The sequence below is a fragment of the Fusarium coffeatum genome, assembly GCF_003316985.1.
Source record: "Fusarium coffeatum strain FIESC_28 chromosome Unknown BRIP53273_contig_284, whole genome shotgun sequence".
Classification (NCBI taxonomy): Eukaryota; Fungi; Ascomycota; class Sordariomycetes; order Hypocreales; family Nectriaceae; genus Fusarium; species Fusarium coffeatum.
In genome coordinates, this window is record NW_022158075.1 from 63161 (window position 1) to 89066 (window position 25906).

At 48.5% G+C, this 25906-nt stretch overlaps 6 protein-coding genes across 6 annotated transcripts; 2 read left to right on the top strand and 4 right to left on the bottom strand.

The window, feature by feature from the left end:
• Positions 1-11181: 11181 nt before the first annotated feature.
• FIESC28_10086 (uncharacterized protein) lies at positions 11182-13119 on the top strand (the record flags this gene model as incomplete). Its single annotated transcript, XM_031164221.1, has 1 exon — positions 11182-13119. The coding sequence occupies one exon, from the start codon at positions 11182-11184 to the stop codon at positions 13117-13119; it is 1938 nt and encodes a 645-aa protein (XP_031011706.1).
• Positions 13120-14420: 1301 nt separating this feature from the next.
• Positions 14421-16721, bottom strand: FIESC28_10087 (uncharacterized protein; the record flags this gene model as incomplete). The annotated part of the gene is made up of 1 exon (XM_031164222.1): positions 14421-16721. One exon carries the CDS (start codon positions 16719-16721, stop codon positions 14421-14423), a length of 2301 nt encoding a protein of 766 aa, XP_031011707.1.
• Positions 16722-17030: 309 nt separating this feature from the next.
• On the bottom strand, positions 17031-18624 carry FIESC28_10088 (uncharacterized protein; the record flags this gene model as incomplete). The annotated part of the gene is made up of 5 exons (XM_031164223.1): positions 17031-17130; positions 17186-17292; positions 17349-17720; positions 17764-18403; positions 18452-18624. The coding sequence occupies 5 exons, from the start codon at positions 18622-18624 to the stop codon at positions 17031-17033; spliced, it is 1392 nt and encodes a 463-aa protein (XP_031011708.1).
• A 501-nt stretch (positions 18625-19125) lies between these two features.
• Positions 19126-20356, bottom strand: FIESC28_10089 (uncharacterized protein; the record flags this gene model as incomplete). Its single annotated transcript, XM_031164224.1, has 3 exons — positions 19126-19334; positions 19389-20103; positions 20153-20356. The coding sequence occupies 3 exons, from the start codon at positions 20354-20356 to the stop codon at positions 19126-19128; spliced, it is 1128 nt and encodes a 375-aa protein (XP_031011709.1).
• Positions 20357-22685: 2329 nt separating this feature from the next.
• On the top strand, positions 22686-24152 carry FIESC28_10090 (uncharacterized protein; the record flags this gene model as incomplete). Its single annotated transcript, XM_031164225.1, has 1 exon — positions 22686-24152. The coding sequence occupies one exon, from the start codon at positions 22686-22688 to the stop codon at positions 24150-24152; it is 1467 nt and encodes a 488-aa protein (XP_031011710.1).
• A 586-nt stretch (positions 24153-24738) lies between these two features.
• On the bottom strand, positions 24739-25281 carry FIESC28_10091 (uncharacterized protein; the record flags this gene model as incomplete). The annotated part of the gene is made up of 1 exon (XM_031164226.1): positions 24739-25281. One exon carries the CDS (start codon positions 25279-25281, stop codon positions 24739-24741), a length of 543 nt encoding a protein of 180 aa, XP_031011711.1.
• Between the last annotated feature and the right edge of the window lie 625 nt (positions 25282-25906).

The window sequence follows — 25906 nt, forward strand, 5'->3', positions numbered from 1 at the left end:
AAGAGGAGACCCCCAAAAAGACGAAGGCGTTGTTGGTCTTGGTGTTTGCAGACCTAAACCTGTGGTGGATGAAGAAAGATTGGCGTTTTTTGATGGCGGCGGGGTTTGGCGTCTGCCGATTCCTGGTGTTGAAGTTTGAGTTTCCGAGAGGCTTTTCTTTCTCAGGTGCAGAAAATTAAAAATATAAGATTGATAATCCCCATCTGTTTATGTACGTTTGTAGAGGAATGATGTTACCAACTGCTGATGGTTACCGGATCCAGTACACAGCATGTACGGTATGCGTCAGATGGCGGCGAGTAACAGAAAAGAGATAGAAAGAGGCGACTTTTTGAAAGCGTGGGATATTTCGTGCTTTGGTCTTGGCCTTGAAGCATATGATACCGAATGAATTAGTTCGAGGTCAAAATGATATGAGGTTTTTGACTGATCTGAGTGAGGGTGTTGAAAAAAGAGTGGATATGATCTGAGCAATGGGTTATCGTATCGTATCAAAGACCCAGTATCAGAGAATCGACAGATAAAAAAAGAGTAGACGAGAGGACTGGCTTGTAAGCGGAGATCTCCCCCAAAATGCTACGAGAGCATGGACTTGGTGAACATGGGGCAGGGGCTGAATTGAGCTCCTTGTTTGGTTTGGTTTGGTTTGAGGATGCGCCGCCGGAAAGTTTAGCACTGGCTTTTTTAGCGAGATGCTTGTTGATAGGCACAATACGCAGTAATGATTACACTTTCGTAGTACCGCTGAATAGAATAGACAAAAACGTCTGTCGTCAAAACAACGTAGAGAAAGAGAAATAAAATAGGAAAGGAAAGGAAAGGAAAGGAAAGGCAAAAGAAGGTTTGATTGTACGAAATAAATGAATGAATGAATGTGAGGCTGCTTCTGCGATCAATCTGTAGTAGGCTGAAAACGAAGAAACAGAAGAAACAGAAAGTCAAGAGAAAGAGTGCAAGCAACCGAGGGGGACGACAGAATCTACATACATAACATACAAAACCATGAGAAACATAAGAGAAGAGACATTGCTGCTTTAGTCGTCATGGTGAGTGTATTCACAAACATCAACAACAGAGACAGTGAAGCCACAGCGACAGACAGAACGTCTCAGCACCAACAATGAGGTGCGAGTTTAGTTTGTGTGTGTTTCTCTGTTCTGTTCGGCCCACACCCTTTTTGGTCTTAGGCCCGTTGGTTTTTTTCTTTCGCTTCCAAGGTTGATGTCAGATCATCGAATCACAATAGCTCGTGGCGCACGCCAAGGTACTCGTAGCATTCTTTAAGCAGCTCTCGGTCAAGAGTGTGCATTTCTCGTGAGGCTGATCTCAGCTTTTACACATCTGTCTGTGCCTCTCTCTACCTCTGTGCTGTTGTTTCTATTGAATGGGGGTTTACGATGACGAAATAACTAGTCGTACTCCGTAATTAGATGGAGAGCACGGTCAGTAGGAAGCTTGTTCGATGGATAGGCATTGCGTTGCAAAGCAAGAATGACATCCATGTAGCGGCTCTCAGACGCCTGTGGAGTTTGGTCCCAAAAGTGACACACAGCTTTTTGGGTCCAGACGATTAACGGTTAGTCTCAATAGCTATCGTACCCAGCCCGGAGCTTCTTCAGCCTTCAGCTTCCCTCGTCCGCGACAGGAACATCGTGACCCTGTCCTGACTAACTCCTGTATGTATGCAACATAACTCCCGCTCCGTATGATCCGGAGACGTGCACCCGGAAAGACAGACAATAGAATGCCATCGTTCTCGGCAGATGCTCAAACTCAAGAATGAATCTCGATGACGGGAGGAACAATACTACTTTACTCGGCACATAATCCCACAAACTCAATAATGAGACGGATTCTCTCACCGACTGGGATCTACGGATATTACAACTGTAGTGCTGCAGCCGCAGTCTTGAGTTCAGTTCAGTTTCTGAGCCTCCAAAAAATCCAAGGCAGAGCCCCTTGTCTAAAACACGGCGCAGACAAATTCCCCAAAGCATGGGGCAGGGCTACTGTTGTACCGGCAGATTTGGAGTCTAGCGATTGGATACATGCATAGAAGAACGAATGAATGCCTTCGCTTAGAGCAGTGGTTCAATCGGATTCAAGAAGGGGGCACGGTCAAAACGCTTTTTTACTTCTGCCCAGTAATAAATGCCCAGTCTTGAAATGTCGTGACATGGTCGTCGTCAATGACGTAGGTCGTCACAGAAACCACGCGCTCATTCTTTCATTGTCTCACCACAAACAAGCACGATGTGATGGAAGCATCTACAGTATGCGAAAAAAGACAAGACATAAGCAATTGAGCCTCAACCCCAGACTTGCAGTGCAGCGTTGTCAATTACTAAGATCTACTGTCGCAATATTATTCTTGGAACAGAAAAGAGCAACTCCTTGCCCATCCCCCTTGTCATGTCGTGATACCGTATCGTGAGCGTTAGTCAGGTAACCCGTCCTTTCTCCAATGGGAATTGGACTAGCCTCCCCAGGTCTTGTCACGTCTCACGATGCCTGTAGCCTGTCCTTTCCCCCAAGTCCACTTTGGAGTAGGTAGAGTTGAGAGGTGGTGCACCAAGGTATGGGGAAAAGTGGCACTGTAACCTGCGACAAAAAGCAAACAGATGAAATGAATGCTCTACTTGCTAGCAGTGTGGTTGTCTCACTTATTATCTGACACAAACCGACCGCCTCTTCGCATTGGGGTAGAAAAGCCCTTCTCCTCCTTCTCCTCCAACTGGAATTTAGACAATAATTGTGCGCGTGCAAATGTCTAGACAACTGCTGACCGCCGGCAGAATACGTGAGAGACATGATTCAGGTTGTCTTCAAGACAGACTCAGTACTGTAGAGACCGCCTTTCAGTCGCTGAATGCAAGTGCCAATAGCTCGCAGAGCGATGGCGGTTGTCTTTGAGTTGCCTACTGCAACGCAGATTACACCAAGCCCAGAGGGGATGATGCATCCGATGCTAGCTTTGTCGTTCCTAACGGTCCTAAAACATTATACCTACAAGACATACAATTAAAAATTCCCGCGCTTCAAGCGGCAGAGTAAACTGACAGATCTGCCCCCCACGCAACAAATTAATTTAGTCCTGAGCTTGTTTTGCAAGCGATGAAAACCGACGAGATTATTAACGAGATCGAAAGGCCCAAGGGACGGATAAGACCTTTACGATTTAGGTTTAGTGTATAGTCAAAGATAACGGATGGGAAATGCACAGACCAGATCGCCCACTCACACTCCTGTCAGCCTGGGACTGGTCTATTTTAGACTCGCTTGTTTTTGTTTGGTCAAGAAAATTTTCATCTCCAGGGTTGGTCCAACATTTCATTCAAAACGGTTCACTACTGTATCAAAGAGTGGTGGGGATTGAGGTCTTTAACTTGATGATTGACACATTTATATGCCTCCAAGCTATAATATCGCCGAGTCTAGAGATTTATTGTTCATCAACTTCTTTAAAAGGATATTAATGAGTCGATGGTGACAGTCGAATGCTATTACTAGATCCCTTTCAGTTTAGAGACCCAACATGTACCATAGCGCCTCGTAATGAGGGAGCTCATCTTAACAGTTTTGGGAGCTTGTTGGGTGCGCGAACGTTAGCGATCTCACCATGGCTTGCTCTAGTGCCACTTTCACATGTAAACCTTGTGTCTTCTGTCCTATTATCACGCAACCGCCAACCATCACTCTGCAGCACCAGTAACAGTAAAAAAGACCCTGCAAATCACCCCAACCAACCATAAATCTTCCTTGATGGTGTAGAGAGTTTCCTTGGTGGTTGTTTGGCCACCTACTGAAGAGGTTACAGGATGGTGCTGACTGCTAACTCGCCACTGTAAAGTGACAGCTTCCCTCCCTACTTTCTTCAGTGCCCAGACCAGACTACAGCAACAGAGCTCGATATCCAAGCACAACACCAAGACTTTGGCATCGCCACTCATTAGTCAATAATATCCAGGCATCTTTAATCTCTTTCTGTCCCCTCGCATCAAACAGACCCATATGCGTGTGCACACCAACAGAAGACGTGAGTAACATTGAGCGTCAAAAACGTAAGGTCATGGCGCTAAAGAAAACCGTTTTGTTTTACTCTCCCTTATATTACAGTATCTTACTATGTATGTGATCACTTCTCAAAGTGGCTACTCAGGAAATCAAGTCCGATTATATGCAATTGGACAAATCCATCTATCTCTTCTCTTGAACAAGATCCATTGAAACCACCCCTGCTCGTACGATTAAGCACGGGAGAGCAACAGTACAGTGCACATATGACAGGGATTCCCTTCTGTTGAGCTGAATTGAAGGTCCCTATCTGTGTGTAACCATCCCCATCCATCCCCCTTTCTTTCTCTAATCGATGCCATCATGTCAGGTTACTTGACGACATAACAACACAAACCCTCCGATGTCGCTTCTTCTGTATCATGACATTGACACAACCATCCATCTTTGACGTTTGCCCCTCCTCGGTGAAGCTGTAGCGCGATATACTAAACAACGGGACGATATCAAAAGTTCAATATAAGCTACATGCCTAGATATGCAAAATGAGCATCTCCTGCATTACGTTTGCGGTTCGCAGGTACTGTAACGATATCGTTATGTTATGTTTCGCACGCCACCCTTGTTACTGTTACTGCAAGCGACGGGTGTTTTTTTTGTTTTCGGATCCGTGGCTTGGAATTGGCGCCTTTCGCTAACCATGCAGTTCATTGACAGGGGTTGACTTCTCAAGGATGGCTTGGACCACAGGGCGACTCTCAACTATCGCAATTTTTTTGTTGAAAAAAAGACAGAGTCGAGAGTCGAGTCTCGAATAGACTCTTTTTCAGGTGGGACCTGCAATTGAAATGGAACCGCAATCGTATCGGTACCCGCAGACCCGCTTGGGGCTGAATCACAGTAATTAATTGTTGATCTTTCAACTTTATAGACCAGTAAAAGATTTATTTACGCCGCTGAGATATGATGGCTTCAAGCCTCTTCCTTCCTGTCAAGGGTCCTAACTAAACTAAAACTAAACTTCCCGCTCTCAAGCCTCATATCGAACATCATTTCCTAGATCTTGAGATATTAAAAAAACTCTTCAAGATGTTATTTCCGCGTGTGCAATTTGCCACTTCAAGGGATGGGGGTTGCATTTTTAAAATATCTCATTCTCAGCTCGCGAACCCGGCAGAGTCCGAGTGGGCACGGCACAACCTGCAACAAGATCCTCATTCGAAAGAAGGCGATTCCTTCATACAGTCTAGAAGGAACTCAAGTAAAACATCAAAAATGTAACTATCTCAGCCCCTTGATATCAGAGCATCACATCCTCCCCATCCACCGGAGTTGTGGGTCGCGCGGGATGTTAAATGCCAGGGACCCTGTGCTCATTGAGTTTAAGCCAAGACGATGATCTGATGGTTCGCGCTCTAGAGGGTATACCGAGTAGGATCCTCATGCCGAGACCGTAATTACGATTTATCGTTGGTGTTTTGCATATTGAGCCAAGCCAAGCCTGAAGGCGAAAAACAGACGAGAGTTCAAGGGAGATCTTCAACAAGAAAAAAGGGTCCAGCCTCTGCTAATGTCTGCTACCCTGATCGTCGTTGATGATCTCCGCAACGATAATGCCACAGAATCTTGCTTGTATCATGATGCTTTAGTGTGTGTGTGGGATCTTCGTGCAGTGGTACCTTTTTTGGTCGTCTCTACACCCTCACTCCCAAAGGCGAGGACCCTTTCTTTCATCCGTGGCAATAACAAGAGCCAAGGACCCTTCGCACATAACAATTCTGGCAGCACCAGCACGAATTGCGATCAAGTTGCATAGGGACCCTGCTGAGGCACTTCTCACCGACGTTACCATGGATTATGGGAAGAGCACATACGCCATTATACGCAGCCACATCCGCAATGAGAAGAGCGCCGTTCGTTGCACGTTAACGAAACTGCAGATGATGACGCTTGGGCGGTTGCATTGCGTACGCCTGCCTCTCATTGCTGCAAGTCAACACTCCGTACAGGACTGGCGTACATGTATGCTCAGCGTTATCATCAAACATCATCTCTCCCTGCAGTCTGGGGATACGGTTCTCGACAGGAATTGGTTCATGTTGAATGCGGGGAACGTTTTTCTGTGATCTGCAATCTGCCCTTTCGTGTTTTAGTATTTGCAGTTGCAGTACCGTAAGCGCCTGGGCTAACTGCCTACTGTATCTCCCCAGACGCCGTTCGTCTCGTCTTATCGGTACGACTGTGGAGATGGAACCGTATGTTACTGGTGTTCGTTTGAACGAACGGTTTCTGTTTAACGCGACGCTATATACGTATCTTACTGTAGAGTGGTAGAGGTCCAGTGGTTAAGCTTTGCCGGATCTTCCGCCCCGGACTGGTCTAGTCACTACCGGAGCGGGGCCAGCTTACCATTGAGCAATGCTGATGCTGATGGCTTCAGTTTCATGGAGACAGTAAGAGTCCTGCTAATTTGGTCTCTTTTTCCTTTCGGTTGTCATCATCCAACCGTCTGCACGTCACCCTACTGTATGTACAAAACGGATACTCTACAGAACGAGTATACCGCTCCTCTCCCTCAGCTGCAGAAACGAGAGACACCTTACCTTTTCTCCAACCCCGCGCCATTGGGAACCCCCTCTTTCCAAGCCACAAAGTACGATCGTGACCTTAGACTAACACCAGTTAACTGACGACTCTACCAAACTCGTGAGACTCGGCCTTAGCTACATCGGGACAAAGTAAGAGCTCCCTTCTCGGCCGACATCAAGAACCCGATGCTACATGTGCATGGGGAATTCTCCAGAACCTGCTTTATCGGACGTTTCGGAAAGGAATCTCATGTGATGAATTATGGGAATGTTTCCTCCGGTTTGCTCTGCCTTGCAGTGTCCAAGCTGTTCTGTCTGTTATTACTAGCGAGGGTAGGGTCATGGTTTATCGTGCTGCTGCATGATTTGAGTACTATGACAGACTCCATCCCAAACATCGACTCATGGTGCCGGGAAGCTTTGGCTCTTGGAATATGGCGTCGTCTAATTTGCATGATAGCATAGCATTCAATCTAGACCTTTTCAGCTGCCAAGGCTGAATCAGTTCATTGCATTCTTATTCTGTTTGACTATATTACTGCAATCCAACTAATTGGTCTTGTAATGGTCAGAATGATAACTCCATTGCGAGCTTCCTACAGCAAACTCACTACTACTGCTTCCCCTCCCTCCTCCTCCTCCTCCTCCTCCTCTTCTGGGTGGTGGTACCCCCCCTCGCACCCGTTATCATGGACTCGCTAAGCAACGGTAACCCCCCACCACCTTGGTAGAAGATCCTGGTTCCTTGGCTACCAACCACTAATCGCAATCGCAGGGGGAAACTAGAGAGGCTTCCTCCTCAACACCAAAGTGAAAGGCAATGTGTCTGGAAATGGCTTCCCAGTGGTTTAATATCCCCGCTGATCTACCCCTTGCTTCCCTCCAACTTCTCTTACCCTGTCAGTCGGTCAGATAAGGCCCGGTGAACCAAGCCGGATTGGCTTTGTTGAAACCGGCATACCATACAGAGGAAGTTACTCTCCCAAGTCTTTTCTCTCGAGTCGAGTCGTCTATTGTTGCTTCTGCTTTCCTTCAAACATGGATAGTCCAAAAGCTCCACATCACTACCAAGACTTTTTTAAATATGGGAATATTGTTGTATTGGCACTTTTGACTGGACCGTACTGTAGATACAAACTCAAGGTAGCTACCATGTTTTGCTCGTTCGAGATGGTTGCACACCACCATCTTGAGGCTCGGCCCTCTGATCAGCAAAACTTGTTCTGTTATGGATAGTTTACCTCTGTTCTCGTCCAGGCACAGGGACTTGGAATCTTTTCTAAACTTGGTTTATCTATTCCTGGCTGCACATCCATTTTTACAGTAATTCTCAACTCAACAATTGAACGCCTTTTCCCCCAGACATCCCCTTAAAACTCCTCTCCACGGGGAAATTCTTTTCTTTCTCGTTTGCTACGAAAAATGACTGTTCTATGACGTACCGCTGCAGAGGAAACATGATCACCACCATCGAAGTCTAGTATGCGAATCGGCCTTTAACAAAGACAATAGGTTGGATTGAAGTGGGCCAAAGCTCTTCTACCGGGGGTGCACGGTTATGGTATTCGCTTCAGTTCACTGTCAATTTCAACGCCAAGCTTCGGTCTTCCCAAGGTATCATTGTTGCTGTGTTAGTGCGAGTAGGTAGGCCCCCCTTGTCCATGGCGGCCGAGCGAGGGACCCATTCTAACGATGATCGTACAAGAGCCTCTAACGTAGATTTCACACTTAAGATGGAGCTCAATCCACTTTGTAACCCCCTGGCATGAGCCGCAGGTCTTTTAATTATATTGTTTGGGTTTAGTTGGAAGGTGATAGGAGTCACGGAAGAGTCAGAGAGGAATAGAATAGGCGCCCGACATGACATGACATGACATGCAGCATAGTATACAAAGAGGAGCCTTGTTCAGCTTCATTTGTGATGAGAGGGTTTGGACGGCTTAGTGGTAGTGGTTCCCCATACACAGCAATATCCCTCATCCTTATCCCTTTTCGCTCGTCTTCCTACGTAATTGTTGCTATTCGTGATACCTCAACGCTTCAATATTTCACGCAAGAGCGGGAGAATGGAGAAGTTGCGCCCCTCCCCCTCAAGCCCTCCAACGTTACTCTACTGCACAGAGTAGTAGACGCGGAGTTAGTTGAGAGCGAACGCGGAGGTGGAGAGTTTTTAGTTTTTGTTGGTGGGCAGCCAGCATCACATCGTGTGAGAAGTGAGCCACCACCACAAGCAATCAATCCGCCACACCAATCTCATTCTCTCTCAACGGGCGGGCGCCTCACTATTGTATGTACTATGGTACATTTGCACTGCAACCTTTGGAGTATGGACTCGAAGCTTCTTCACCGCCTCAGCCATGCATCTCTGCTCTGCAGTCTTCATGAATCGCTGTGAGGTACAGTACAGTTTACATGCATGCTCCTGAGACACTTCCCGCTGTGTCTTGCTCATATCGTGCATTTCTTGCATGTCAAATGACTCCTTGTAATCAATTTTGCAGTACGAGGTGCAGGGCAGTGCTTATCTATCTCCTTGTAAACTCAAAGACCGTCAGACATAGGGTAGCCACAGCTTGAGATCTCATGTATACCACCTTTAGTGCATACACAAGTCTTCATTGCAACAACGGCTCATGCTCGATGACAAATCTGCTTTCTTCAGTACCCCAGATTTTCACCGTTGCTTTCGCTTCACTTTGCCCCCCCAATGCACAGTCGGAGTGTCGGCCGGTGAAGAGCTAGGTTTCGTCAAGTGTGTATCTGACCAAGTTCTAGATCTTGAGGTTCACACCCATATCAACGGCCCGGGCCATATGACTTCTCACAGAGGCCGAACTCGCGAGTGTATCTCTTGTATTACCTTGATAGATAACGAGTTTCTGATTAATTGCCGTAGAACACTGGTGAGGTAAGCATTGTCGGGTGGCGGCTCACGACCGTTTACCGTGGCGGCGTGGGAGACACTCTCGGGTCTAGATCTAGGGTATGTATCTTGTAGGTGGCGCTGGTGTTTTGAACGACCACAATTGATGTCCGGTGAAGGCAAGCCAATAACATAATGTGGTCAATGGTGATCTTTCTTTACTATCATCATCTCATGCACCCCGGATTTCGACCGCATCATCAAGAATATTCTCGACTTCATCATGTTGAAGAATGTCACATTCGCAGACCGATTCGACCGGGAACATAGCATCCGAATTACCCATCTCGAAGACCATACAGCTCTGAACCCGAGGCACCGTTACCATGATCGGACGCATGGCTTGGGTAGTACCGACACGAGGCTAGAAGCGGCTATTTCGTTGTCAGAGGTGGCATACAAGCTGCAACGATATATACATATGCTGTGTCACTCGACATCCCTGACGCTTTGAACTGTCATTACTCATTGGCATTTTTGCTGACCGGTTGAGTTTCACTACCTTCTGCAACAAAACGTGTTGAAGGAGGGGCTGACGTTGGTGTCAATATCACATGGTTTGTGTCGTGACCTGATGCCCAACCCGAGCAAAGTCCGCGGGTAACATGATCTTGCCACTGCGCTGTGCATATGCCTGGAACTTAGCAGGAGGCAATGAGCCTGGTTATACATGACTGATTTGAAAGGTACCGTAACGTTACTAGGTGTACAAAGGACCTGGAGGTTCGGATGGACGGCATTGGAGGTCTTGGAAATATGATGAGGCAAGGAGGAAGTCATTGTGCATAGTGTTTCTGAAAAGGACACGCTCATACTGATAGAAAATGACACGACCTAGGTAGCTGTGTAGTCTAGTATTCTATGAGCTGTATAGCCAGCTGAATTGACAATCGGATATCGGGAAACATGCTAACAGAATTCTTTCTCGTAGACCATCAACCTTGGAGATCACGGCAGTTTGCTGTCCTTGATATTATTTAACAGGCTCAGATAAGTCCAACGTGATGATAGTATTATAGTTCAGAGACCAAGGTATGGGTGAGGACGACTGTATCCGGAATAAAGATCCTGTATGATCCCTTGTTCCTATACCAGGACGTGCCAATGGCTCTAAACACTCGTCAAGCATTGCCGACTTTGCACGCCAATTGAGAAGGCAGAGCCCAAACCCTTCAAGTCAGGGGCTCAAGAATATGTTAATGACATTTAATGTATCAAGCGATCAGCACCTGTTGCTCATGAGGGTACTTCAAGATGAGCGTCAGAATTGGTGTTGCAGTGAGCTGGGCATAATCTGACAGGACATTCTGCATGTTGGCGTAGGCATTGTGATCCACACTAAGGACTTTTCACGCACCCATACATAGAGTAAAGAGGACTGTTAACAGAATTCTAATAACTAAATGTCCGCGATGTTTTTGCAGTTAATTGAAGTGATTCTCTTCACTTACAGTGATTGACTGCTGTTCTAAGTGGACCTCAAAAGCTGACGTCACATGCCACCTCAGCTCCCCCACCAGATCAAGCTCAACTCAGCCCAGTTCCTTTCAGCTCAAGCTCCATCAAGGCGTCCCAGCCCAACATCACCAAAATAACCTTATTCTTCCTTAGCCTCCTATCAACCAGAGCCTATTCCTACAGGTTGCTACCGCCGAAATGTCCTCCCGTGGAGTCCCAGAAGTCCTCTTCAAAAAAGTAGACGAATACGTCGACTCCCTCGCCCCTCAGATCCAACCCCGCATCACCGACGAGCTCGAAACCTTTCAGCAAAAGACCATCGACAGTCTCGAAGACAAGGTTGTCGACGCCTTTCGCTCGCTGTTCAACAAAGACAAGAACCCTTCTGGTTCAAGGAGCTTGGACGATAATGCGCCTGATGCCTATGGTGGACAGTCGTTGCCTTTTGCAGACGAGATTGCCAAGCTCACGCGTAGCTTTACTAAGAACATTGATGAGGCGAGTGATGATCTAAGGGATATTTTCGATATCACAGAGGGACAGGGACAGAGTCGGGGTGGAGGCGACGAGACAAGGTCGCGCGGTGGAGGAGATTCGTCTCGTGGGGGTGGTGGTGGTGGTGCTAAGGGCTTCCTGTCATTTGCTATCGACGCCGTGCAGGACCATCTCGAGAACAACAGCGGCAAAGGCTCTGGAGGTCAAGGCGGCTTTGAGCTTGATGGCCTTCTAGGCGTCCTCAGCGGCACCGTCAAAGACGCAGCGCGCAACCCCGAAGAGAAAGCCCGTCTCATCAGCCCCGAGATCAAAGAACAAGTCGGCCTCAAGCTCCGCGAACAACACGCCCCCATCGCCGAACAATTCACACGCATCGCTCTCGACCACATCAAGCGCTGGCTTCGCGGAAACACGAGTACAAGGGATCTGGGAGACGGTGTCAAGGGCGAGATCGAGGACCAGGTCAAGGATCTCGTCAAGGGACTTGGAGGACTGTTTGGGAACAAGAAGTCTAATGAGGGTGCTTCGAGGGGCTTTGGGGATGATGGTGGTGATCGTGCTCGTGCTGATGGGGATGGGGATAGTGGTGGTTTCTCAAAGGTCATTAGTGACAAACTCAGCACAGGAATTGCGCGCGTTCACAGAGAAGTCCGCATTGAGTTCCGCAAGATCCTTGGTGGTATCGAGAAGCAACTCTTTGAACTCCTCCCCGATCAATTCCAGCGTCCTCTGGAGAAGATCCTCGGCGGCAACCCCTTCGACTCCCAGCTCGACCGCGATGCAGGACCGGGGCACTCGGCCGACCGCGGCTTCGGCGACGACATCAAAGCGAAGCTCGTCAACAAGATCCGCGGTCTTGTCCGCAAGGTCCAAGAGACACTACGCGAGAGCATTCTAGGTGTCGTCAACGGAGGACACCGCAAGTTTGAGCGCCAGAGTTGGTTCTTTGTGCAGAACATGGTGGAGATGAAGGTGCAGAAGTATCTACCCAAGGTCAAGATCTCTGTGCCTGATGATATCGGTAACGAGGGTGTTAGTGTTGGAGATCCTTCTGCTGCGAACCTTGGTGGTGCGAACCAGCCTGTGCCGGCTTCGCAGGGAGGTTCGGGAGGGTATGGGGCTCCGGCACAGCAGCCGTATAATCCTCCTTCGCAGTTCCAGGAGGGTCATCGACCGAATCAGAGTCAAGACTACAACAGGCCGCAGGGCCATGATGACTATAGGCCCCAAGGCAACGATAGTTACAGACCCCCAGGCAACGATAGCTACAGACCTCAGGGAAATGACGGCCACCGACCCCAAGGAAATGATAGCTACCGACCTCAAAGCAACGATGGCTACCGACCCCAAGGACAGGGTGACTACCGACCCCAAGGGCACGACGAGTACCGACCACAGCACAACCAATCTCATCAAGAATACAGACCTTCGCACCAAGAAGGATACCAGCAGGATCAGTACAGGCCTCAACAGCACCAAGAGTACCGCCCCGATCAGTATCCTCCTCCGCCCCAGCAGCATCAATCTGGTGGCTACAACCAAGGCTACCAGCAAGACCAAGGATATGGACAGAACCGAGGGCACAACCCAGACCAAGGCTATGGTCAGGGTCAAGGATACGGCAACAACCCTCGCTACTAGGAACGTCTATTTGGTTCACGTTACAGACGGTGATAGGCATGGCTGTTAAAGAGCGAGGGGATACCTACAGAAGCATTGTACCGAGGGTGAGGATAGTGAGATAGATTGACGAATAACGACCAACCTAAGCAAGCCTGCCGGTTCATCCGTATCTAGTTATCTCTTCCCTCGACGCATTGATTCCAGGGATTGCATGTCTCCATCGCCGACCCTATCCCACTTCTCTAGACGAGCCCAGAACCCCTTGATTCCGCACAATACCGAGACCCTGGATGATCAACCCCACAGCCAAGCATGTAATATGTCGTGATACCATCAGATCATAGACACAATCTTCTTCAACCCTAGTCTAGTCCCTCTAGTAGTGCATTGAACTTGAACGGTCTACTGGGATTCAGGGTCCAATGCACCATGTGAAAAACTCAACCTCTACACCGTCCCTTTCTTCAGGGTCTAATGCAAAGACCCTGCATCACGAAGATCTTTTTCGTCTGGAGGGTATCATATCACATGGCTTCTTGGTCCTGTACTTGGCGTGGTCTGATTCTTCGTGAGGGAACATGATATGATATGGCACGTGCAGCGTCGTTTCGTCAGAACGGCATGATTTTGGAATGGGAATTCGATTAACCTCGGTAGTCGAGGTCTTGGGTCTTTACATGAGGGTGATGTGCATAGTTTCTGACGTCGGGTCTGGACCTGGATACGCGTATGGGCTGAGATGATCTGATAGATAGAACGGCCTTGTTAGATCCACGGTGTTCTGGAAGAGGGGTTTCAGGATCCTGACAATGGAGGCTTGTTCTGGGGGTGGGATGAGGGGAGCTTGTGTATCATCCCGTCTAGATACGGGGGAAGGTGGTGAGAAGGTTATGATGAAGTTATGCAGTGAAGATCTGGCTTATCGTGATATTGCTGCAGAGCGAATGTTGAAGTGCATCTTGGGAGAACGGAGGACGATATGACGTTGGAGGCTAGGTAGACTGAGTCTGTTACTTGACGGCATCGTAACACTTCCGCCTGCTATAGATGGTCTGACAAGGCTTCATAGACTTGCTACATGTGAAGGATAATTGCAGGTCTAGAGCACTCTCATTATGACGGAGCCGTGGCGGTTTATCTTCCAAGATATTGCAGGCTTTGCCATGCGCTGCTCGTGTAGGTGACATGTATACATTTCCAATCTGATGCTGACTGTCTTTGTTCTATTGTATTATCTTATTCTGTCTATCAATAGATTGCCCAAACTCCAGAACCCAATCTCAGTCAACCACCAACGCCAATATCCAACAACAGCCATACTATCTAGCAACCCACAAACCACCATTCCCATAAACCTGATCCCTCATCTCTTGCCCCTCACTCCTAACACCAACCCAATGCGAAGGAATCCTATCCAACCCACCCTGCACAACACCCGTCGCATCCCCCAACCTCTCCTTAAACCCCCTATCACTCTTCGCAGCCCTCGTCGCAGAAAGATTCACTTCAGGACCCCAAGCATCCCGCGCAAGACTCGCAGTCGTAGTCATGACATTGCGCGAATGCTCCTCCAGAATCTCTTCACTGGATAGTGTGGGGGAAAAGGCATGTAGGTAGCCCATTAGCATGATCTTCATCTTCATGTCGAAGAATAAAGTGTCTTCGAAATCGTGCAGGATGTGCACTATTACTTTGTTTCGTTGGACGACGCCGGGTGGTGCGTTGCGGAGGGGGGCTATTGTTACTATTGCTTCGTGCCAGTCGTCGTCGAAATCTTCGGTTTTTTGGGCGGGTGTGGGAATCACGCGTGCCCATGCTGCGAAGACACCGCCCATGCGCATCTTTACATCGTCTCCGACCTCAGTTAGATTTGCGGTGGGAATACCGAATTCTCTCGTCGATATTCCTGTTCCGCGAACTACTTTGCCGGCGAATTTGTAAGGAAATGGTGCTTCGGGACCCTCGTCGCTGCCGATTACTTCTAGCGGCGCATCGAGTGCTGTACCGCTGAGTAAAGGGTCATATCGACCTGCCTTGTTATTCTTCCAGCTCTCACTAACAGCGTTGCCGAGACCTGACTTCTGATACGCCGTAGTAGCAACTTTCTTAATCGCCGCGTTACTCGGCGTGAGTCGTTTAGCACCCTGTTCTACCACAACGCCTGCAACACCAGTGTACTTCTTCGCAACCTGCGATCCAATAGTGGTAGCCATCTTGATACCCATTTCCAGAGGCATAGTACTCAAACTGGACCCTCGAACGGTGCTGACGTCTGTGGAAGTACTGGCAATGCGAAACACGGGACTTCCGCAGAGGACTTTCTTGTTATCTTCTCCTGCGCAGACGACGAGGCGGAAATAGCCGTCTGTTGCGGCTGCGGGGATGCGCACGATGTGTGTTTCCCTAGGAACGTGATTCTTCAATTTTCCTGAAGCTTTCTTGACAAAACGTGTAAAGTCACGTTGTATACCGCGCTCTTCTGCCTCAGGGAGGTGTTCGACGTTTGCTCTTGTAGCAGGTGTGACGTTTAGCCACGTCCCTGTCGTTCCCATAAGCGCTTTGAGACTCATGCCCATGTTTCCGGAGAAGCCTTTTTGTTGCATCCATAACGTTCTGGTCGGTGGTAGAGGTTCATCGGAGAGGATAGTAATCGGTACGGATGTAGAAGGTCCTCTGTACCAGACTAGTGCATGAGAATGACGGATGATGCTGAAATGCTTATTTGACTCTGCGGGGTGCGATATCAAGCCTCCTGCAAAGTATTGGGCTTCGCCGAGTGCTGTCTTCCATTTTGATGAGTCTTTTTGTTGGTCTTGTGGATGGGTTGATAGTGCTGCTGAGAGAGCTGACGAGCTCTTCACGCGACGGATCTCATGCGGTGGCGCATCGCTTGGGAATGTAGGAGAAAGGCCTGGCGATAATGAAGCTGGAGAGGGAAGGTCGTCGACTACAAAGTCGACTTGGTGAGTTCCCTTGGGGTCTAAGAAACCTGATTGTTGCGGAGCGTGGGCGCTGGTTAGGTTTGTTGCTGAGCGGACTGGTCTGAGAGGACGGGGTGGAGGGGGAGGGAGGAGAGATGGGTTGTATGATGGGACTGGGGTTGATGGTGTTGAGGCGGGATTGTATGGTGGGAGATTGTAGCTTGAAGCTGGGTTGTAAGAGCTTGGAGAGGGAGCGTATGTCGGTGATGCAGCTGGAGGGTTATACGATGTTGAAGGGCGGATATCCAAGTTCGAAGGCGGATTATATGCGCTTGGAGTAGCGTAAGAGCTGGAAGCAGGGTTGTATGAGGCTGGCCCAGGGTTGTACGAGCTCGGAGATGGCGCGAATGTTGGCGAAGCGGCTGGAGGATTGTAAGAAGTCGAAGGTCGGTCATACGAGTTTGAACCAGTATAAGAATTGGAAGGGTTATAGCTCTCAAAAGTAGGAGTCCTCAAAGCCGACGGCGACGGCGATGGCGCCGGAGATGGCGCTGGGGAAGCTTGCGGCGGAGGTGCATATGCGGAGCCGAATTGCGACGGAGGATAAGCACTGTACACGGGCGGCGGAGTCGGCGGCGCTACGGGCTTACGCAGGAACTGCGGAGGAGGTTCCGGTCGTTTCTCAAAGTAATGGCTCATTTTTCTTTCCCTTCCTTTGAAGATGTGTAATAAAAGGAAAAGTGTTTTGTTGGAGAAAGATCAAGAATATTTGTTCAGGGAGAAACGTTGGGAATGTGGCCAATTGTAGAAATTGCACCGTGTGACTTTCAGGGGTTAATATTAACACCGTATCCAGACAAATAATGTTTTCTCTAAGTCTCGAATTTCGATATGGGGAAGCGAGATTGTTTATTTATAGATTGGATGTCACTCATTTATTTATGCTTATTTTTAATCAGATCTGTCATTCCTCATCTAGACAGCTGAAGTTTTTATCTAGACAGCTGTTTAAGCTGCAGACACCAAAGCTTCCATCTCATCCAACTCTCTAGGAACATCAGTAAGATTCTCATGTCCCGTCTCAGTGACAAGAATGTTATCCTCAATACTATTGATAGTAATTAGTAAACCAGGTTCATTTCAATAGCGCGACGGTGACTTACCGGACTCCACCGACATCCCAGTACTGGTCTAGGACTTCCTTGTTGATGAATTTGCTGTGCGCGGGGTCTTCGAGATAAGGATCGATGATGAATTTGCAAAAGTAGATCTGAAAGGTGAGTCAATTGCTGTCATCAATATGTTTTGTTGGAGATGGGTGCTTACACCAGGCTCAACGGTAACGACACTGCCAGCGGGCAGCTTTCCTCGCACGCGCAAGTATCGGAACAACTTATCCTTGTCGGCAAAGTTGGGGTTGCCACCGGTATCGTGGGTGTCCATACCAAGGTAGTGACCCAGACCGTGAGGAAGGAAAGCAGCGCTTGTGCGAGCCTTGAGGATCTCATCCTTGTCGCCCTTAAGAATACCCGCCTCGAGAAGACCGTCAATGGCGATCTGGTGGGCTAGTACGTGGACGTCGTCCCAGAGAACACCTTCCTTGAGGACGTCTATGCAAGCCTTTTGCATCTTGAGAACCGTTTCGTAGATGTGGCGCGACTCTTTGGTGAATTTGCCCGAGAGGGGGAATGTTCGTGTCTGGGATTGTTAGAGAGGTTCAACGTTGAAAGGGCGCACTTACGATATCGGCGGCGTAGTTGTTGTATTCGCAACCAGCGTCCATCAAGAGGTTAAGCTTTCCCTCTGTAGGAGCATCGTTTCCAACATAGTGCAGCGTAGCAGCAGCCCTTCCAGCCGCAGAAATAGGATCATACGACATCTTCTTACATCCATGTGCAAAGCATCGCTCCATAAACACGGCCTCAAGCTCCTGCTCGTTCTTAGCAGCCTTGGCCTTTGCAAAGACAGCACGGTGTCCGATGCCAGAGACGTAGTTTGCCTTTCGCAGCATAGCAATCTCGTACTCATCCTTGACGACACGGGATACCTCGATAGCGTTCTTGAGAACCTCAAAGTTCTTGTTGTCGAAGCCGATGAAGGAGACGTGGTCGGAGATTTGGTTCGCGATGGCAAAGGCGGAGGATTTGGGGTTTTCGGCGCCGAGGTGGACGAGGGTTGCGTTGAGTTCGGTGGTGAGCTTTACTTCGTCCACATCGTATTGTGTCAGGGCCTCGTCGATGCTGACGGGGAGGCCGGACCAGATTACGTCGTCGGGGTTGATGGGAGGGATGAAGAGGATTGATTTGGAGGATTGGATGTCGTAGATGAAGTGGCAGTCGGGAAGGTTGCAGCCGGTGAGGTAGTAAAAGTATCGTCGCTGGCTGTTTGAAGATTAGAGGGTGGTCTAGAAATAAGGACATCGGACGCACCGGAAGGGTTGGGGCTCGTCGCTGTCTTCCATCATGCGAGTCATTTGACTCTCGAGGTAGATTATACCGTTCGCATCGGGGATGTCCTTTCGGATGAGGTCGACGACGCGTTTGGCGTGGTCTTTGCCTGGGTATTTGCCCTTGAGGACAGCATCGTAGTTTTCAGCGACCATCTTTACAGGTGTATTCGAGAACGGTCGTCGTTGCGCGTAAGTCGTAGGTGTAGCGAATCTCTGTCGTGAAGTCGTAGAGATTCCTCGTGTAGCTTTCAAGGAAGAAAAACAAATAGCAGTGGGGGATCTTGAAAGACACCGAGATAGAGATAGCGACAACCCCGCTATGGGCCTCGGAGTCTTTGTTATGACGGAAGCCATCAACGAAACAGGAAGCTAGTGGTTGCAGTTCACTAATCGCCTGCCCGTTACAGGTGGCTTTCAGGGTCTTGGAAGTGGGGGTTTTCCCTGCGCAAACCGCTGACAGCCGGACCTCCACTAAGAATACGATGATGGATGGAAATAAAATCGGATGATGGAAGATTCCATGCCTCGGTATGGATCCAAGACGGATCATTCTTATTCCTTAGTAGTCAATGGGTAATGAAATATATTATAAGCTGCAAGCTATGTACATCTGGGCCAAATAAACAAAGAGGTTATCGTTAAATGTCAATTGAGTTACTCAGAAAGAAAGTCGAAGATAGCATCGTAAGTAAAAGTGTGAGAGTATGCAAAGTTCAGTCCATGGCCAGCACCTGGAACAACAGTTGTGTTGAACCGCGAGGCTTGAGTGAAGAATCTCTTGGAAAAGTCGAGCAATGAAGGAAGGTCTTCGTCTACACTGGTGGTAGAGTAGCAGTTGTCGCCGCAGAAAGGAATATCGCGTGCTAGAAGATATCAGAATATGTTCCGGAGTTAATTGGTGTGAGTGAGTAACTTACATCCAGTCACGATTTGGACTGGACCGGTGTATGTGTTGTTCACACCAGCAGGTCCACCCAACGTCAACAGCTCACCAGGCGTAACAGGCTGAGCTTTCTTATACGCCTCCTCCAACATCTCAGGATCAAAATCCCCCTCAGAGAAGAAGTTTGTATGCACGCTCACAGTTGAAGCTGTAGCGACATAGCCAGGGGGATACTTGCCCTTGGCAGGCGAGTCTGTAACAGGGATAAAATTATTGCTAACAGCGAACCAAGGCAAATAGGCAGTAGCCTGAGTAAAGCCGGTAAGAACAATAGCATCAGTAAGTTCAGGAGCCTCATTCGCGAGAGCGTAGCTGATAATTGAACCGAACGAGTGGCCTAGGTGTACGACCTTGGAGTATCCGCTGCAGCCGCAGCCGGGAAGGGAGCCTTCGCGGGCCTTGTGAGTTAGGGCTTTGAGAGCGGCGATTTCGATGTTGACTTGGATTTCGTTAAGAGGATCACCCTTGGATGAAGCGCCGATGCCGAGACGGTCCCATGTTAGGGTTGAGTAGCCGTGTTGATCAACAGCGCGGGCGACGTAGCTGTAGTTGTAGTTCTTGAAGGGAAAGTCCCAGTAACTCCTATCAAACCCGATACCGTGGGTCATGATCTGAAGTTCATGGCCAGGACCGGCGTCGGGTTCGCAGTATGTTGCTGCGAGATCGTAGGTACCGGTGACATTCTTTTTCTGCTCAAGTCAGCTTCCCTCCCATACCTTAGTAGCTGGGATCACTTACACCCTTGGCGATAGTAAGAGGATAAGGTTCACCACCCTGTCTAGCAAGATTGATAATAAAATTCGTAACATCAATCTTTGACAGAGGAGTCTCAATGCCGAACTCTGTATTCTCGGAGGTGAGAGATACAGGGACAGTAATGTTTGTGCACTTGCGTGCCGAAGCAGCAGTGAGAAGGGAAAAGAGAGCCAGAGATTTGAACATTTTGACTGGGAAGAAGCGAAGAGAAGAAATGTATGATGAATTGAGTCCGTTATTCCCAGATGGCGATCATCCGGGGACTTTATATGAGACGAGACATCACTGGAAGGATGGCTAGAGAGAGAGGGAAGCATGTCTCGAAATTACAAGTTGAGCGTCATCCGCTGATCGACTCTACGCAAACGGGCGAGCCTAGACTGCATTGGAATAGCGGCAGCATGTCTGTATACTAATTTGTATCATCCCGGTAGTTGGAGTTGTTTCCTCTCTGGTAGTGTCCATGACGCCCGGATTAGATCGCATATCGTACTCCACATTTTCCGGCTCTTGCTGTTTGCAGCGGTCCGACCACCATTGGGCACGACGCTACCATGCGAAACTTATGTTAGTCTTGTTTGCAGTAGCTCGGAAAGGCCCGGTAGCACAAAGTTGACCAACCGGAGAATAACAACACTCGGACACTAACGTGCGGGCTGGCTATTGAGATCTTCCCTCTGGTACCCTTTGGTAGAAGGGCCTTTCCGCAAGACGGTATAAGCCGTATCTTGCTCGCGACGAACGGCATCTTTGAGATTACTGAGTCCACTCTATGCAAAGCGGGAGTTTTTAGTCATGACTCCTATTTGGAATCCCTTGCAGAGAATATATGCGCGATGTCCTTGTTTCTTACTTGCCACTTTATGTTCAGCTACTGTGGTATCCCGCTTCGGTGAGATGTTCGTGCATGCATGTAAGACAGAACAACACAACAGAGGCAACTTTAACTAACAAAGACACCATGGATCAAGGTAGTATAGATTAAAAAAAATGACAAATTACCTGACAGTGAATCTGGACCGTTGCAGCCGAGATCCGCAACAAGAGCTACCCCTTGCATCGGATTGTGATAGGCATGACTATCAACTGAGACAAACACACTGACCGACTAAGAAAGGTACGCGGGGTGTTCTAGCGTCGCTAAGCGGAATTGCCCCATGTATGTAAGGATAAGCAGAGCCTTACAAATAATGAGTGTGTGTGATAAGTCAGAGTCGTAGTAAGATTACCGGTTTGTTTCCGCAGGATGCGCGATGGGTAAATGACAGGACGGCAGTACCACCGAAGATAACAGTGCCAATGAGGATGACAGTATCAATGCGTATCTCGCTTGTCTTGTACTTTGAATATATTTGGAATAGTGACTCTCGGCAGTGGCTCATCTGATCTGAATCACGGGCTGGATTGTTTGAGGTTTAAACGGAATATCTGAGACCCGACTCACCTCGTAAAGAGGCCATTGAGAGAGGGACAATTAAGACCGAGACGGTTCAATTGAGGCTTGTGCCGCTATGCGCTTCTTGGTCTTTGACATTAAAAAAGACAAACGGTCTGATCAATTGAGCAAACGGTGCCAGGCTGTGGCACAAAGTGTCAAAGCTATCGTGGGTTCGACTGGTATCACGCAAGCAAGGAGCATGGATACAAACACAGACAATACCAGCTGGGCGTTTCTTATGTTACATCGAGCATGGGAACAAGGATATTGATTGACATGTCAATATCCTGGAGCTCTTTTTTCGCAAGCGCTGACAGCGGCAAGAAAGATCGCAGTCTCTCAATTGCAAATCACCTCCCAGTGCTCCGCCCACACAGCAGCCATCTGTTGAAGTCGCAAACTCGCCATCAATCTCCAATGGACAATTAAAACAGCACTTCCGTCGCGCATTAATAAGAAGTCTCATCATGGTCACGGTCGTCTGTCTCTTGTACCGCATTACTTTCTCGGACTTCAACTTCAACACAAGCGTAATTGGTTTAGTGGTAAAATTCTCCGTTGCCAGTCGAGTTCCTCAGGAACCAACAAGTATCGGGGAGCCCTGGGTTCGATTCCCAGATTACGCAGTACTCGCCTTTGTCAGGCGACAATTCCTTTTTGATGTTTTTGAGGTCATTCAGATTTTGTTGTATGGTTGGGAGGTGGCTTGCAATTGAGAAAGTTGGTAGGTTTTGTAAGGTCGACTGGGCGGGCGGTTTTCTACAGGCTGTGCCCACTGGAATTCTCCACTACAGCACTTACACGCCAATTCTGCCAATCCGCACCTCACTGACAACATCAATCCAAATAAATTTTTTCCTAAACTGTTCAACATGTTGTTTCTTATATCTCTGTTTCGAGAGGAAATCTTCCTATTATTGCCAATTGTGGCTTCGTCACTATGCGGGAGGCCGACCAGCTGAATGCCCCTCCTCAGCCGCTTTCAACTCCTCCTTCTCGGTATCACAGCACCAACTCCCCATCGTAACATCTTCCAAACCTCCCAAATGAATGCATTCCATCTTAAAATTCATCGCCATGAAGATCCTTAATAGCATAACCAGACGCATCCGCTCCTCAGCCTTTCACCGCACACACTACACAGGCTCTCTCCTCTTCAATCTAGCATCCTTCATTCTCCCCGCCCTCTACGGCACGCTCTCCAAATTATGGGTCTCCAATATTGACTCTTCAAAGGTTGTTCTTACAGATGCATTCACGTACATGAACACCGCTTCTGAGGCTGTGAATGAGGGTTTACCGAGAGCTGCGTGGGTTATTATTGGTGATAAAGCTTCTAGGTCGCTTGCGAAGCGTTTGCAGCTTACACATACTCTTATGCTGTTTCAATCAGTGCTGGGCTTGATATTGAGTATCATCTTTGTCGCAGCTGCAGAGGCTTTCGCTAGAGGCTTCGTCCCCGAGGAAATAAGAGATGTGAGCCTCACATATGTCAGGATCACATCGTTCACGGTCTTTGCTGGGACCTTGGAAACAGCTGTGTCAACAGCGACGAGAGCTTTGGACAAGCCCGATATCCCGCTGGCAATCAGCAGCATCAAGTTCGCCGTCAATATCATCCTAGACTTCCTCATTATCTCCAAATTCCACGTCGGAAACTTCACGCCTACGGTGAATATGCAGGGTACTATACAGCTCGTCTGCAACCTCGTCGCTGCCATCGCCGGCCTTGTGTATTTCTTGTGGTCGAATACATACTCCTTCGTCAAACATACACCGCGCGAGCCGCAAGATAAACTACGCCCAAGTTTCGATGCGCTCAAAGTCCTTCTTCCACCTGGCCTTATCTTCTTCACCGAGTCAGCTGTGAGAAATGCATTGTATCTTTGGCTTGTTAGTACTATTGTTGCGTTGGGCGCGGTGTATGCTACTGCCTGGGGCGTCTTCAATACTATCCGCTGGGGACTGATCATGGTCCCCGTTCAAGCACTTGAAGCTACAGCGTTGCAATTTATTGGACATAATTGGGGAGATTGGCGACGACGGATGGATATCAGCACGCGCAAACCTCGAGCTTCGATCAAGGATTTACAGAACATCACACGTCCAGCACTGAGGTCTCTCACGTTGGCTCTCATCTTCGAAGTCCCCATCGCGATATTCCTAACACTCTTCGGCGCCAAGCCTTTCGCAAGGTATATAAGCGGTTCAGACGAAGTCGCCGATGTGACAGCCTACATGTGGGAGAGTCTGGACTGGTGTTATATCTTTTACGCCATGTCAACACAACTTGCGACGATTCTGTTGGCGACGCGACCGAAGTGGTATTTGTATCAGAGTTTGGCGAGTAATCTGCTGTATGTTTTGCCGTGGGCCATTGTGTGTCAGGTTAGTAATTTGAATGATGGGAATGCGTGGTGGTATTACAAGTTTGTGTTTGGGGGGAGTCTTGTTTTTAGTTTTGCGGATATTGTTGTTGTTGATGCGGTTTGGGGGTGGTGTTTGTATTATGGGAGGATGAAGTTGGAGGCTTTTAGGGAGTGATTAAATGTGTTTATTGTTTTTTAATGAGTTTGTCTGGCACACTGCCTTGCCTTTGTCGCCATATGCAATTGTTTTGTTGTAGGAGGGACAGGTCAAATGAAGGCTGCCATTAGAATGTGTATAACACAATTGGGCTACGTTGAGGTACTCTTCAAAAAGACTCAAGATCAACCAGCGCGAAATAATGGCGATTGAGTTTGTCCAATACATGCATGTAGTAAGCCGCCGATGCGCATTCCTGCATAGCCGTTGAACCCAAGGAATGAGGCTTCATGGCTTATGGTCCTTGGCTTCCAGAACATTGACCATGCGGGCCTCGATGACGTGCATTTCCATCATTGCAACTGTGGACGAAACATTCAGACCCGCCATTACTTCATATGGAGACATTCAATCCAGGCTTGTACTGTAGCCGAAGAGCACAGGTCACGTATGGGTCGCGAGAGTTCAGGGTCAACCGATTGCACAAACGAGGGTATTTGTTCGCCAATTAATACATATTAAAATATCCAAATTCTTTTGTCGCCCATTATATAACCACCATCCAAATTATTGACATGTAGAAAGATGCAAAGTCGCAAACTGCTTAAAGCTGGAAACCGAAAGCGAAAGAAGAGAAAAGCAGAGCACCGACAGCGACACCCATGGTGCTGATACCGCTCTTGGCAGCAGAAGAAGGCGCATCAGTCTCGGTGGAAGAAGAATCGGCCGAAGAAGCAGTGCCGGTAGCAGTAGAAGTACCAGTAGAGCTGCTCTCATCATCATCATCCTTATCATCATCGTCCTTGCTGGAGACGACGCTGGCCTGGGCGGTAGCAGGAACCTTGGCGTCCTCGGTCTTGGTCACCTTCTTGCTGCCGCTGCAGAAGACGTCGGTGTTGCCAGCTCCCTCCTTGAAGAGACACTCGCTGAGGGCGTCGGTGGACTGGTCGATGGCGACGCAGTAGATGCCGCAGTCATCGTAGTAGCTGACGATCTGGGCGTCGCCGCAGCACTTTTCCATCATGGAGATGTGGTCCTTGGAGTAGGGCATGGCGCAGGTGTTGTCCTGGTTGGGCTGGTTGTACAGCTGGGCTGCGCAGGCGGTGCTGCTGCTAGCAGCGGAGGCGGAGCTGACAGAGGTAGACATTTTGGCGGAAATGAATAGTATTAATTAAAAGCGACTGTAGATGGTTTGGATAACGAATGTGAGGTGGTGATGCGAAAAGAGATGGGAAAAGAGAGAAATTCGAGTCTGTACGCGTCGGCTAGAGGCGAGTTTTTGTCTCGGTTGGCGCATTAAGGGGTTAATCCGGGGTTTTTACTGTACCTGGGCCTATCACCTGTAAATCCAAATTTAGCAGACTTTGCCTTCTGGGTTTAGTGGCTCCCCGGGCTCGTATCACTCCCAGGATGTGGGAACGCGCCAAGGGACACTAGAGGACCCAGTTGCTAGGCAACTTGGGAAAGGATCAGAGTCACTGAGATGTTGGCAACGGTTATGGCGGATGTTGGTATAGAACTCTAAGGGTCTTTTATAGCTTTCTGTTGAGGGTGTTGATGATGGCAGTTGAGGCAGTTACTGTATCGTATGTATGGATATGTGAGAAGTTGATAAAGTGAAGAGACTTATTAATGACATAACTGTGGAACCAATTTGCCAAGAGGTGAGATCAGATCAGGTGGGAAATTGGTTGCATCATGCACAGACGTTGAAAATTTATATGGAGGCTTAATTGATGCTGATATCAAGAAGGCCAGTTGACGCAGCCTGT